The 14,634-nt window shown below is 43.2% G+C and overlaps 1 protein-coding gene across 3 annotated transcripts in view; it reads right to left on the bottom strand.

Moving 5' to 3' along the window:
* MID1 (midline 1) overlaps positions 1 to 14,634 on the bottom strand; it is a 349,759-nt gene that overhangs the window by 8,331 nt on the left and 326,794 nt on the right. For all 3 annotated transcript variants that reach the window (XM_077146131.1, XM_077146132.1, XM_077146133.1), the window contains exon 8: positions 5,515 to 5,676. In XM_077146131.1, the coding sequence (XP_077002246.1) occupies positions 5,515 to 5,676 (162 nt within the window). The remainder of the gene's footprint in view (positions 1 to 5,514; positions 5,677 to 14,634) is intronic.

Genomic DNA, 14,634 nt, shown 5'->3' with positions numbered 1-14,634 from the left:
CACAACGTGGCATCTTGCATTTTAACGGTGACTTAAGATGTATTAAGCAACTTTCAAAGTCATTTGCTCAAACGGTTTTCATGATATCCAAGATATGTGTGGGGAACAGCAACCATGTATAAAGTATTGTGCTAGGCAAAGCAAAATGAATCAGAAAAACGTCCCTTCCTTCTCGAGCTTCCAGTCTGTGGCTCTAAGAGAGGGAGAGAGAGACTTGCTATGTAAAGTAGTTAACCTTGGGTATGGATAGTGTCATGGTTAGGGACACGTGTCAACTTGGCCAAGTTGTGGTACCTGTTTATCTGATTGGGCAAGCGCTGGCCTGTCTGTTGCAATGAGGACATTTCATAGGATTAGGTCATGAGCACGTCAGCTGCATCCACAGCTGATTCCATTTGTAATCAGCCAAAGGGGAGTGTCTTCTGCAATTAGCATGCTAAATCTAATCATGGGAAGCCTTTTAAGGAGGACTCAGAGGAGACAGGCTCCATTCCTGCTTTGGCTGGTGAGCCTCTCCTGTGGAGTTCATCCAGGCCATCCATCGGAGTCGTCGGCTTCGTAGCCTGCCCTGTGGATTTTGGACTCTGCGTTCCTGTGGTCACGTGAGACACTTTTATAAATTATGTATTTGCAAGTGTTCCCTGTTGATTCTGTTTCTCTAGAGAACCCTAACTAATACAGATAGTAAGGGCGAGGACCAGCCAGACCACATGATGCGAGCTATCTTTATGGATCCCAGGCTGTACACGAAAAGAACAGATATACTCTGTCCATGCAGCATTCCCAAAAGGAACAGTAGTGAAGACATCATTTTCAACCTTCCCGTGTTCAATCCACTTGAAATGCATGTGTTCATGGAATTTGGACCAGAAAGCAAACAAATCACGATTTTAGGTTTTAATTAAATATAGAATATTCTAAACGCTTGCATTACTGCTCACAAATGAAAACATTACTCTTATGATCTTAGAATGGCTATAGAATTGTGTCTGGTCTTCTCCTCCTGAGTTTATCTATATAATATGGTCCTTGCTATTTCATGAACTATATTTATGTTTTGAAGATTTGACTAGTATAAAACCTTGGCAGAATCACCCCTGAACATTTTGTTATAGGCTGTCACTTCTTTGACAACTCCACCTTAGTTTGGAAGACGGCGTGCACTCGGGTGCAAGGCAGATAAACACAGGAAATGAGTTACAACCTGCTGCAAAGAGCACGGTGTCCAACCCCCACCGTGGCTGCTGCAGCGGGCAGGCCCCTTCTGCCCAGCACACGGCTCTCAGACAATCGCAGGGAAGAGTTTGGTAAACTCGACCATGTGGCAACACATGACGCTGGCTGAACACCTGACGGGGCTGCGTGGGGCTGGGCGCATTAGATTTACGTGGTTTGGCCACAGAATTTCCAGTCACCGTTTGGATAAAACCTGGCACCAGTATCTTCCATGTCCCTTTTGTTTTCCTCAGGGGGCTGGCATGTGGTTTTTGTAATGGGCCAGGTAGTAACTATTTTCACCTTTGCCGGCCAAGTGCTCTCTGCTGTGACTGCTCGGCTGTGCCTTATGCTATGAGTGCTTAAACGAATGGGTGTGGTTGTGTGGAACACAACTTTATTTAAAAACACAGGTGGCTAGATTTGGCCCTTGGGCTCTAGGGTGCTGACCCCTGTTTTAGAGTTCTAAAAGCTTGAAAGGGGAATCTGAGACAATCTGCCAGTGTCGAGCAGGGAGCGGGGACTCTTTGAGGTCATGAGACCTACTGGGTGACATGTGCAGTTTAAATGATACATGCCTTGTAAAAAAAAAAATAATAATAAATGTTCTCAGGAGGGACGAGGCCAGCAAGGATTGGGGATAAAGTATGAACTAAGACAAGGAGTGCGTGAGTGAAGATAGCGTGGCTTAAAATATTGCAAGTTTTAAAGGTGGATGATAGAATGAGAGTAAGATGAATTGGTTTCTAAAGGGTAGACCAGGAGGGAATTCCAAAAAGGCACCATTGTTTAAAAAGAAGCTGGCTCTGCTTGCCCTTCGTCCAGTCAAGAATATCAGGAATGGGGTAGCCGTCAGCAAGCCTTCCTGTAACAGTGAGATATTGCCCGGAACATTCTACAAGGCCCCCCTGCACCCTCAGCTGCATCCACACAGAGCAGGTTTGCGCCAGCTTACAGCCCACCCAGTGCCCTGCATTCTCAAATCCTGCCTATGCCTCAGATTGGTTTCTCAGAGAAACCATCACCCACTCTGCCTAAATTCAAGGCTTTGCTTCAGTGATGATAACTCAGTTTAAGGAACAAATTGATTGTTTACTTATAGCACTCTACCCTAAAAATTCAATTTGTTGTAATATTTCTATATAATGGGGTCAAATCCATAGACTAAATTGAGCTCACTGCCTGTGTTTGTAAATAAAGTTTTATTGGAACACAGTCACACCCACCTGTTTATGTGTTATCTATGGCTGTGCTGGGTCTGCTATGGGAGAACTGAGCAGCTGTGCCCAAGGCCATCTGACCTGCAAATCCCCAAATATTTACTATCTGGTCCTTCACAGGAAAAGTTTGCCAACCCCTTGCATAAATTATAACTTGATAACATAACATTTGATCCATGATTGGCTGTCTTGAAATAGAAGATGAGATTCCTTTCCATAGATGTGAAAAATCTCGAGTAAAACTGAGAAGGCATAATAAGATGTCTCAGAGACATGTTCTACAGAATGGAACATCAATATGCATACTTACTCATTTTTTCCCCACTTAATTTCTAAAAATGCTCCCTTTTTTGTCAGCAGAAACACTGAGAGGACAGATCAGCTTAATGTTTAAGAGTATATGTCTTAAACCCGGATTTGTCTCAAACAAGTTACCTGGTTAATCCAGGTCTCACCTCACTTATCAAATGGGGCTGGATAATGCCCTCTGTCACATGAGAACTTCATTGGGACTAAATGAATGAATATGCAGAAAACACTTAGAAGCAGGCTTGGCATATGGGACACGCTCACAAGGCTTGGCTATAGCATTGGAAATAATATTAGAGGGTTTCTACTGAGCATTTTCAGTGAGGTGACATCTATTAAAGGGTTAAGACTCTCCCGTTTGGGAAAGGAATCCAATACTGAAATGTAAACGTGTTTTTTTTTCAATTGCTATTTTTGCTCCACAGAACAGAAGACAATTTTATTTATTTAAATAAGAATAATTAACCATCTGCCCATGACCTTCCCATGTATGGAATTACCCGTTGGACATTCCCAGGCGGGTGGGTGCCTGCATGTGAAATCCATAAGGTCAAGACAGAACCCATTATATGCAATTTAGAGAAGGGTACCCCCAGCCCCCACCCAGGCTGGCTGAGACCTGCCGTCATCTCTGACACCTCACATCTAATCAGTCTTTAGTCTGGTGATTTGGCATTTAAATATCCCTCCCATCTGTCCACTTCTTGGCATTCCTTGAGGAGGGCCTGGCCCTCTTCAGTCCACTGTTCTTTTGTAACGGTCTCCTGCCACCCGCCCACTGCCAGACTCCCCGTCTAATCTACTCACCAAGTTATGGCAAGGCAGAGCTGTAGTAGATGGAAATTCTGGTCCTGCTCTTTCTTGTTCACACTCCTCCCTTCTCTTCCTACCACCCAGTACTCCCAAGAGAAGCTCCCTAGTGGGCTCCTGAGGATTCCACAATCTGGTTCTTGCCTCCAGCTCCCTTGCTCTCCCATCCTCCCACCCTAAGCAGCACAAACCACACTGATCCATTTTCTGCTCTACCAACATTCTAGGTTCTCCCTGTCTCTGGGCCTTTGTACATGCTGTTGCCTCTGCATGGGATGCTGCCCGCTCTTCACGTACCCTATCTCTAACCCACCTCCCTTGTCACCCAGCACCCCTCATGGCTGCTCCTATCATGGCACCTCACACGCTGAATGGTTGGGTTGGCATGCTTTGTTCTCCAATAGTCTATGAACCCCTTAAGAGAAGCACATCTTAAGGAGTTGAACATATTAAGTTCACCATAGAACCCCAGCATCTTGCACAGCATTTCAAACAAATTTGGTACCCCAGCATACTTTTTGAAGGAACAAATATGCAGTTGCATACAACTCAAATGAAAACTGCTGATCCAACTGGTGTAGGTATGGTGCCATATGCTGGGTGGTTATAAAGAAACATGTCATCAGGTTACCAAACGTTATGAAATTTTCCTACAAACTTAGAATTGTTTTGAACTTGTCTTTGTGACAGCTCATAAATGAAACAAAAATGTCCCCATTTTAACAGTCAAGAAATGCTAAATGCAAATGCGGGTTGCTGGATTAGATCCTGGAGCAGGAAAAGAATATTAGCAGAAAAACTGGTAAACTCTGTCTAAAGCCTAGAATATAGCTAATACTAGTACACCAATATTAATTTCTTTTTGGGACGAATGTACTGTGGGGATATCAGATGGTAATATTAGGGGAAGCTGGGTGAAGTTTATACAGAAATCTTAGTATTGTATTTGCAACTTTCCTCTAAATCTAAAATTATTCCAAAGTACACAGTTTATTAAAGAAAGGGGAAGGGGAAGAAAATGAAGAAATAAGATACAAGGCTCTACAGGTACCTAGTGGTAGAAGCTCATTCTTCTCATCCTTAATCCAGGGCTCTCCTCACACCCCTCTGCTGTCTCTCTAAGAGCCAACCATGCTCTACAGTGTGCTGGGAAATCAGGGCTGGGGCTTAACTGAAGGCCCCTTCTGGAAAGCAGTTCCTTGTTCTTGCTGACTGGCTGGCAACCCTGTAACATGGTGCTAAGTCAACATACCCCAATGTGCTTTCTCTTGGGAGGTCTTACCACAAAGAAATGCTGCTACCTAACATAACATTTCTAGATCAAAAAGATGTAAAGAGAAGATAAAATCAAGCCCACACGAGCAGAGACTGACAGAGGCAGGTGACAACATCACAAGAAACATGTACAGGCTAGATGCTTCTCTACGTTGGCGGGTGTCCTATGCATTGTAGGATGTGTCGTGACATCCCTGACCTCTACCCACCAGATGCCAGGAGCACTGCCCCACCTAGGTGGGGCAACCAAAAATATCTCTAGATAGTACAAACTGTCTCCAGGGGGGGCACAATCATGTCCCACTGAGAAAAACTGGCCTAGACAGATATCTAGATTAAAATAAAGAATTCCTGAAGAAAGAGTTATTAAGAGAACAGTTATTCTGCAATGGAGAACAATAATCTCAGCCATCTGCAGAGATTTTCTCAAGAACCCTTTCAGATTTACTTATTTAAAAAACAAAGAGACTGAAGTTCAAGAGAGGTTAAGAGGCTCAGAGCCACTAAGGGGTAGGGTCAGTTTCGGAACCAAAGGTATCTGATGAAAATTCCACTACTCCACGCTGGCTATTTGCTGGCTTTTGGAGGCTGTCAGCGATGCCTGAGATGGAGAGAAGGAAAACAAAAGAGGATAGAAAGGTGAGCAGGTGAGAGAAGATAGCTGTGCTGGGCTCATGCCACTTACTGTTTGTCTTCAATTTCCCTGGCTCGCTGCTACGGCTGCCGGCCTGGTTGATGGCCTTGACAATGAAGATGTACTTGGTGCCACTCTGCAGACCGTGCACCGTGTAGTGGTTCTGCTTGATGTTGGGGACGATCATCCAGCTATCTGCCGAGTTACACAGACCTGCAACGCCAACCAGACACGATGCGGTTCTTTAGTGCAAGCCTGGGGACAACGCATCCACTGTTGAATAATTTTGTGAACTGGACTGTAAGAATTGATAAGGAGAGCTCTGTCACCTCTTTAGGGAGAACACCAATGAACTCTTGGCTCAGGGCCTTCCTATGGTGGGAGATCGATCTCTACTTACTATTACATATTCCTATTCTGCACTCTAGATGGAAAAGCCAATTAAAATTATTATATTGCAAATTCGGGTTGGTATGACTAGGAGCAGCTTTGAAGGCTGGTCTATCCAGTATCTTAAGCAACTGAAGATGTGAAAAGAAAGTAGAAAATGACCACTCATTTCTCCCACTCCATCCCCCTGCCCCCATTCTTGTTTCTTAAACTGATCGTTTAATTTGGGACTACACCAAAGATGGGGAGAGAAGAGGCCTGAGAAATAGATAAAAAGTTGGCTTTACTGACATAGATGTAGACTGTTTTTGCCTCCAATTCTTCACCCCGTCCTGTATCCAGGCCTCTGCTATGTGGCTTGGGCAATGTACCTAGTTATATGACTTTGGACTTGGCCATGTGACCTGCTTTGGCCAACAGAAAGAGGCAGAGATGACAATGTATCTAGACATCATAAGGCCTTGAAGGCATTTTGGTGTCATTGCCATGGGGAGAACCTTCCCAGGACAGCCTGCTCCTCCTAACAAGTGGGTGAGAGACACAGAGAACAGAGCCCCATTGCCCAGTCAATGCAGGAGCAAGCCCTGCCAAGATCCACAGTGCCCAGCTTGGATCAGCCAAACCAACCCAGTCCCCGATGGGGGAGCTGCTAAAGAATCCTTGGTTTGTTTGGGATCCAGCATCACAGTGGCCATCAACTGACTGAGATAAATGCCCAAGAGAAGCCTAGAGCAGCAGCATCTACAGGAAGCTCGGGGCCCAGTGCAGATCTCAGAGAAGTGTCAACAGGAATTTTTGACCAGGTGCATCCCCTATGATGCCAGTTCCAGAATGGAGCCGGGCTCCTGTGCTGCCTGCGGGCTGCAGGATGTGGGTTGGGTGCAGGCTGAGGATTTACGATGGTTGGAAGAACATGTAGGAAAGAAGAAGCAGGTTTGGCTTTGTAGCTGGCTGATGTTGGAAACATCTCTTTGGTATCAGGCCCAACTCTCCCCTCTCCATCACACATCAATCTCTACTCCAACAGAACGTTTCCCATTTTCCTGGTGACTGGGCTGTCATGAAGTTTCCTGACGCTGTTGAATTTCTTTCCTTCACCGGTCCAGGAGAGAGAACTGGGTCCCTCACTTCCTGAGTGAGACCGTGCTTTCCCCAATCCTTTCCTTTCAGTGTATTTGCAAGTCAAATTGTTAGTTCTTTTGATCTTGCGGTACCTTATACCTTGGGATGCTCTCCAGAACTTGAGAAGCAGCCCCGTAACCTTTTTCCTTTTTTTTTTTTTCCTTCATCTCCTTTGAGACTTTAATAAAGCCTTTTTGCAGAAAGAAATACACAAACCTGTATCTGCATTTCCACAACCAATCTACAAATATTTGCATAGCATCTCAAGATAGTCCCAAGCCCACTGAAGTGTGTCTTTGAATCCAACCTCCTCCAACATTTGAGTTAGAATTGTTCATAGTATTCTCACAGTTGAGAAGAACTGAAAAGTCTTTTGTCAGTTGTAAGAATTCACCTTATATGATTTCTATCTTGGGTGCATTGTAGTTACAGGGACAACTCATTGAGGGTTTTTCTTCTTGACCAGGGGAATTTTCTATTACCTCTTTTCATTTCCATCTGTGAACATTCTCACCAGGAAGACTCGACCATGCCAGCCTAAAACAAGGTCAATAATTTGAGGCTCACAGAAGAGTATGAGTGTGTGTGTGTGTGCACATACATGTGAGTTTATGTTTGGAGATGTAGAGCAACTGGAGGTACACACCCTCCTACAATTTTCCCTCATTCTTAGCCTTCTGTTCTGCTCCCAATTCTCACTTGAATGAGACCCAGAAAAAGATGCACAACAGTCTAGGAACATGGGACTCTCCCTACTATGGTGCCCTTTTCTTCTCCTTGAATACAGATCTAATACACTCAGTACTTCTGGAAAGTTCCACAGCCAAATATTAGATCTGGAGCCAATCAAAGAAGAGCCATTTTGCTTTGACTCTGAGCCCCAAGAGTCCTGTACCTCACTTTAGGAATTTACTAGGAATATTACATCAATAAGGAAACAACCAAATATTAAGCTCTTCTATTGCCTAGGATAATCCACTCAGATTCCTAGATCTTTGTCCACAGCAGTCGGGCAGGAATAAAAGCAATAACAGTATAGTACAATCAAATGAGAATCCTATCAATTTCACTGTTTCTACGCTGTTACTGTTTAATTGCATATGTTCCCATAAAATGACTACTGTGGTCAAAGAAAACAAATATAAAAATGTTTCAATAAACTTTCCATCACTGAACAACCCAAAAGTTGGATTTAACGTGGTGGTGGGAAGGCTTTCAGCAACATCATAAAGCCGATGTCTGAAATTGCTTTAAACTGCAACTTGGCCTACAGTCCCAAGTCTTAACCCAACAAAGATTGAATGTTTCAAAAACCCTCTCCAAACAAAAAAGGGACCTTGACTAACCTTATTATTTTGAAGAGGTCACTAATATTTCTTGAATATTAAAAGAACAAAAACCTTTATGGCATAGTAAAATTTGACCAGATAGCTTTACACTGGGACAATCAGCTTTCATGAATAATAAAAATAATTGCTATTTAAGTTTACCTGTATGTTATCATTATTACCAGGATAATGAGGGAGAAGTTGATTAAAAAGCCAAGAAAGTAATGTTCACTGTTTTCTTTTGGTGGCAGGAGTGAGTGGAGAGGCCAGCCTTGGAGTTTTCCATTATTGCATTGCTAGACTTGGTCTTGGGTCTGTACCATGGCATTCAGTTTGCTTAAGCGATTCTTCTCTGCCTTGATACCCCACTGTGTCAGGACAGTTCACTTGGTTTTATTCGTCTCTTTATGAGACACCCACACACCCATCCTCACTGAAACTTCACTGTTCTCCATGCTCATCTCAGGCATCCCTGGGGAGATTCTGACATTCATCTTCTCCAATCCAGCTTGACGTATAAAATCAACAATGGGACACAGAAGAGAATTTGTTCATCATGAAACCTAGTTGAGTTTTTTGATCGGGTGTGATGATTCATTTTTCGTTCACAGTGGGTCATGAGGTCAGAAGCATTTCCCTACAGAATGCTGCTTGTTACAAGATCCTTAGTTCATATGGGATTTTTCAGCCTTATATGGCAGCCGTCCACTTGCTGTAACACATTTATGTGTAAATATCATGCAAAATGGGCACCCTTTGGAGAGGTTGCACACATACCTCTTCTAACAAACTGGACAGAGGTGAATGTTCTTTTCCTTCTTCTCTACAAAAATAGTCCATGCTTAATAATGTTTATGAATTTTTCCTAAATGCCTCAGATAAATTGAATGCAGATGACTACTCTGCCATGAAGGCTTAGGGAAATGTAGCTTTTGAGTTTTGCTGACAATAAAAATAAAGTATAGGCTGCTGGGGAAAAGTCCCGATTTAAGATTTTAAATGAGGCACTACAAATAGTTTTTGAAAAAAAAATATGGAAAAGACTATAAAATTAAATATAGATCCATGTACTAAGAGGCAATTCATTAACTTCTGTAGCCACAACTCTATTAGTTAATAATGCCATCAATTTTGCTTTTGAATATATGCATCTGATTCGTGGGAGTTTTTTTATAAGAAGATTACAAAGCTCCACAGATATCATCTAATTCTACTCAGAAATGCCCAATAAAGGCAGTTACAACTTGATCATGGCAAGTGAAGAGGCCTGACCTAGAGAGCGGGAAAGACTTGCTAGTGGCCTCAGGGCTGCAGCTAGGTTTTGAACAGTGTATCTTTCAACTTGAAATAGAGATTCACGGTTAGGTCTTGCCATTCGATGATATCGGCAAAGGATATGCCCCCAAAACGTAGGATGGATGGGAGGACAGAAGAGGGAAGACCTTCACATGAAGGTGATGAGAAATGTCATCATGGAGAAAATCCTGCAAATCTCATGGTGGACCTTCGTTATGACATACAAAATCAGTCCTTCTTTTAAAAAGCAGCGACAGGAGTAGAGTCTTCTGTAAGAATAAGAGCCGTGACTACCACACGCTACCATTGCTAGACATGATGCCAAGGACTTGATTTCTATTACCTTAGCCACGTGAAGTTAAAGCATGATCCCTTCCAACAGGTGAGGAAACAGACTCAGAGGCAGTTGAACCATTTGTCCACGATCACAGGGCAAGTGAATTCCCAAGTGAGGGTACAAATCCAGGTCTCCCTTAATCACCACAAGTCACATCTGAGAAGAATGTTTTTTGAAAATATTTGCATCGTAGTTGGCTTTTAGATGTGAATTTATTCTTTCATTGTTGCAATTAAACTACATCAGGACTTCACTGTATTGGTTAAACGGGTATTAAAGAGACGAACAAATCCCCACACTAACAACCTGACAAGAATCCCCAGTTTGATCAGCACCTGCAGTCTTGAGTCCGCCCCCCACCACCCATCCTGGAGAACAGGCATTTTTGGCATCTGTGTGATACAGAAGGCAGGTCCTTCATCTTCATTAAGCCACTTGACTTCTTTCTTTTGGGCCACTGGTTTCTGGTAACAAAGCATCCTTTCTGAAATCACCCAACATAGTTTTGTGAGTGTATTATGCTTAGTTGTTGTGCTTTGGTTGAATTTGTTTAGGTGTGGCCTTTTTCCACCTATTCCATTTATGCATCTTGTTTTGGTATTATTTTCCATGCTGCCAGCATGGAAGTGAAGCCAGTCATAGTTTAGCCACATGGGATATCCCAAGTTTCAAGCAATAGGTACTTTACATTCATGCCAGAGATTGAATGACCCTCTGGTACTGAGTTAGGGTTCAAAGATCGAGTACCATTGTGGCATAATTCCTTGCCCTCTCCCAGGAGGGAGAATCTGAGATTCTTTCTGCTCAGAATCTGGGCTCAGCCATGGGACTTGAATTGGTCAATGGCCTACTAGTGAACATGACACATGTAGGGGCTAGAAAAGTGCAGTGCAATCAGTCCTGGCCTTACACTTCCACCTGTGCAATCACTACGAGAACATGTTTTTGCTAGCCTGTGGGAGGATGAGAGAGAAGGGAGGCAGAACCAAATTGTCCCACTTGCTGCAGCCATCAACCTGGCACATGAGTGAGCAAAACCAAGGTCAGTTAGGACCACTAGCTGGCTCCCGGTGCCTCCACAATATACGTTTACGGTTATATGTTACACGGATTGTGCGGTTGTTAGTTGTGTAACAAAGGACAACTGATACAGGGCCCACCAGTCCAGGCCAAGGCTACATGTACTGTCTAAATGCCTATGTTAATGGGATTCAAGAAATTTTAGGAGAGACATAGCCATCTGTGGCAGAAACATGCTAGAGATCCCCCATGATTCCCACTGTCCCCTGGAGTGTAGGCAGGGCATGTGACCTGCTTATATCTGTTGGAAGACAGCAAGGGGCAAAAGTGATAGGAACCAATCTCATGATTATGTTATAGTATATGACAAAGGGGAAGGGATTTCGCAGATGTAATTAAGGTTCCTAACCAGTTGACCTCGAGTTCATCTTGGATGACTCTAACTCACCCAGTGAAGTATGATGTTTAAAAGAGGGTTCAGAGGTGTGCCAGTTTGAAACTGTTGTGTACATTAAAGCCATGTTCTTTAATTCTGATTCAATATTATTAAGTGGAATATTTTTGATTGAGTTGTTTCCATGGAGATGTGACCCACCCAATTGTGGGTCAGACCTTTTGACTAGATGGTTTCCATAGAGATGTATCTCTGCCCATTCAGGGTGGGTCACTTACTGGAGTCCTTTAAGAGGGAATCATTTTGGAAAAAGCCTCAGAGGAGACAGAGCCAATACGACACCCACACATTTGGAGATGCAGAAAGTATATGCCCCCAGGGAAGCTGTTTGAAACCAGAAGCCAAAGACCCCAGCAGATGCCAGCCACGTGCTTCCCAGCTGACAGAGGTGTTCTGGACCCATTGGCCTTTCTTGAGTCAAGGTATCTTTCTATGGTCTTAGAACTGTAACCTTATAATAAGTTCCCTTTTAAAAAGCCATTCCGTTCCTGGTATATTGCATTCTGGCAGTTTTAGCAAACCAAAACTAGGTGAGAGTCTTGAAGCAGCAGAAACTCCCTCTCTCACCATTATTGGCTTGTAAGAAGGAAGCTGCCATGATGTTCATGGCCACTTTCTGCCAACGAGAATGTGGATTTCTTTCCTAGTTGAGTTTCCTGATGAGAATGCAGCCTAGCTAACACCTTGACTTCAGCCTTGTTAGACCCTGAGCAGAAGATCCACTAAACCAGGCCTAGATTCCTGGCCGATGGAAACTAAGAGGTAATAAATGGGTGTAATTTTAAGCCACTAAGTTTTGGGAAATTTGTTACACAGCCGTGGAAAACTAGTATGTCATCTTTCCTGGATCAAGCAAAAGTGATTTCAGAGAAACATTTCAGATTTCCTGACATGAGCCAAGAACCACCCTTTAGGTATGAAATGATTCCACATGTTTTCCTTTTCTGGTTTCTCTACTCACTTATCAACAGATGTTGATTCTTTCAGTACTCTAAGTGTTTTCAGAGAAGTTCTCTAAGTGTTTTTTGAGTTGGACACAAAATTTATCAATGCCTGGTAAGTCTGCAATGAAATGAATCATGCCCCTATATTCTTGCTGTTCTAATACCTCGAGGTCCTCCTTTTCTCCGATTTGCTTGGGATTTTTGACCATCTTTTGAATTTCAGCTTCTTCAAGTGGACATGTTTGGTATAATCTCTGATTTAGTTTACCCAGTAAGCTAGTACCATTCATTTCACAGCACTGAGGGAGTAATTCCTTAAGTAAAAGCAAAAAGAAAACAGTTTTTCTTATTTTTCCTGGATTTCCCTTCCATACTCTATAGCATAGTGCTTTCGGGGTTCATGTGTTAAGTTCTGGTCTCACTACTTTGACTATAATTGCATGGATGCTCTTTGTTTACCTTGCTTTGAATTAGGATTTCTCAGTCTTGGCATTACTGACATTTGGGGTCATATAACTATTGTGGGAGCCTGTCCTGTATACTTTAGCCTGGTGGGAAGCACCCTGGCCTCCACCCATTAGATGCCAGTAGCATCCCACCCCTAAACGTGACAACCAAAAATTGTCTCCCAGTATTTCCCAATGTCCCCTAAGGGGCAAAACTGCTGTCCCAAGGAGAACCACTGCTTGAAATGAAGGGATGTCTATTTACTATTATATTAATGCTTATAGTAATTTGTAATTCAGGTTAATGGTGAAGCATAAATAAGTTTTGAAAATCCTACTGGACTCTAATTCCATGTTCAGCTCAGCGTTTATGTAGCAAGACAGGTGAAATACAAGCTCATACAGCTGGAAAATCATATTTAAAATCAGATTTAACCTCTCAGAAGGGCAATTTGGCAATTATCAACCAAAATTAGCAACAAATAATCTGTGGTTTAGCAATTACAACTCAAGGGATTATTCTACAGATATCATTTACAGATTTAATTTGCTATGTGTGAAAGGACAGATATTCAAGGGTATCCACTGCAGCATTGTTTATAAGAGCAAAAGACTGGAAACAAGCTAAATATAATAGAAGACGGGTTAAATAAATTAGGATACATCTCAACAATAGGATACTAAGCTGCCTCAAAACGGAACGAAGCAGTACTTTGTTATAGGTTGAAACGGACTGATATCTGAGATGCAACAGTGAAAAAAGCACGGTGAAGAACTACATGTGATACGATACCCTTTGTTTCCCTAAAACATGTAGCCTTGTCTATAAATAGAGTATCCTGGAAAAGATGCAAAAGTTCCAATTTTGCCTGCATCCCTTTTTGATCATTTTGTTTATTATTTGACTGTATTCATGCATTACCTTCCAGAAAAAAAAAGGATAGCAGGGGATGGACATTTCATCAAGATTTGCAGCAGGGCAGGTAGAACCAGGGTAAGGAATGATACCAGAAAGATTCAAAATCCTGGAAGGTGAATGAAAACAATGACTAACTGTTGTTGTAAATTGGTACTTCTCAGACTTGCCCAAAGAAGCACCCCCAAAATCTGAGGTCAGTAATGGTGTTTCCTGGGGATCTGGGTGAGAGATAGAGAAACCATTCGGGAACTGTCTTCTCCTTTCTATCTCTGCTGCTAGCGCCGTAGGCAGGGCCTGGCTCTCTCCTGCCTGCACACTGCCCCCAGCATTCTGGCTAATGTCTCTGCTGGTCTTGCCTGGCTCCGTTTCGTCGCCCACAGTGCTGCCAGAGCCGGTGTGCTCATCACACATCCATCCCATCATGCAACTGCCCTGCCAGACTCCCAGAGTCAAATCCCAGCATGGTGTGGCCCAAGGGCCCTCTGCCATCTAGCACTTGCCTGAGTTAGGACTAGGTAAGTGACTACTGGTTAAGACTCATGTGCCTTCTGGAGCCAGAACGACATGGGTTTTGAGTCCTGGGACTATTTCTCTATCTGTACCTCTCACAGACCTCTCCTTCCTCAGCTTTCCAGCCATGCTTAATTGGATGAGGTCCCCAACCATGCCCTGCCATTTTTATGTCTCGGCAGATTGCTTACAACCTAGAGAGGTCTGGGATATCCTTAATTTACTGATATACAGCCACTCACTGCTCAAGCCTTAGTTTAACCCTAACTTCCCTTAAGACTTGGTTGTCCCACCCACCACCTCTGCCCTCTGTTTATTCCTTTCCTGCCCAGGCAGCTCCCCAAAGCTGTTCTGAATTGTTGATGACATCTCCCCCTTTCATTCCCAAGTTACATGTTCCTGTAA

The sequence above is a fragment of the Tamandua tetradactyla genome, chromosome X (genome assembly GCF_023851605.1).
Source record: "Tamandua tetradactyla isolate mTamTet1 chromosome X, mTamTet1.pri, whole genome shotgun sequence".
Classification (NCBI taxonomy): domain Eukaryota; kingdom Metazoa; phylum Chordata; class Mammalia; order Pilosa; family Myrmecophagidae; genus Tamandua; species Tamandua tetradactyla.
This window is presented reverse-complemented; position numbering and strand designations above follow the sequence as displayed.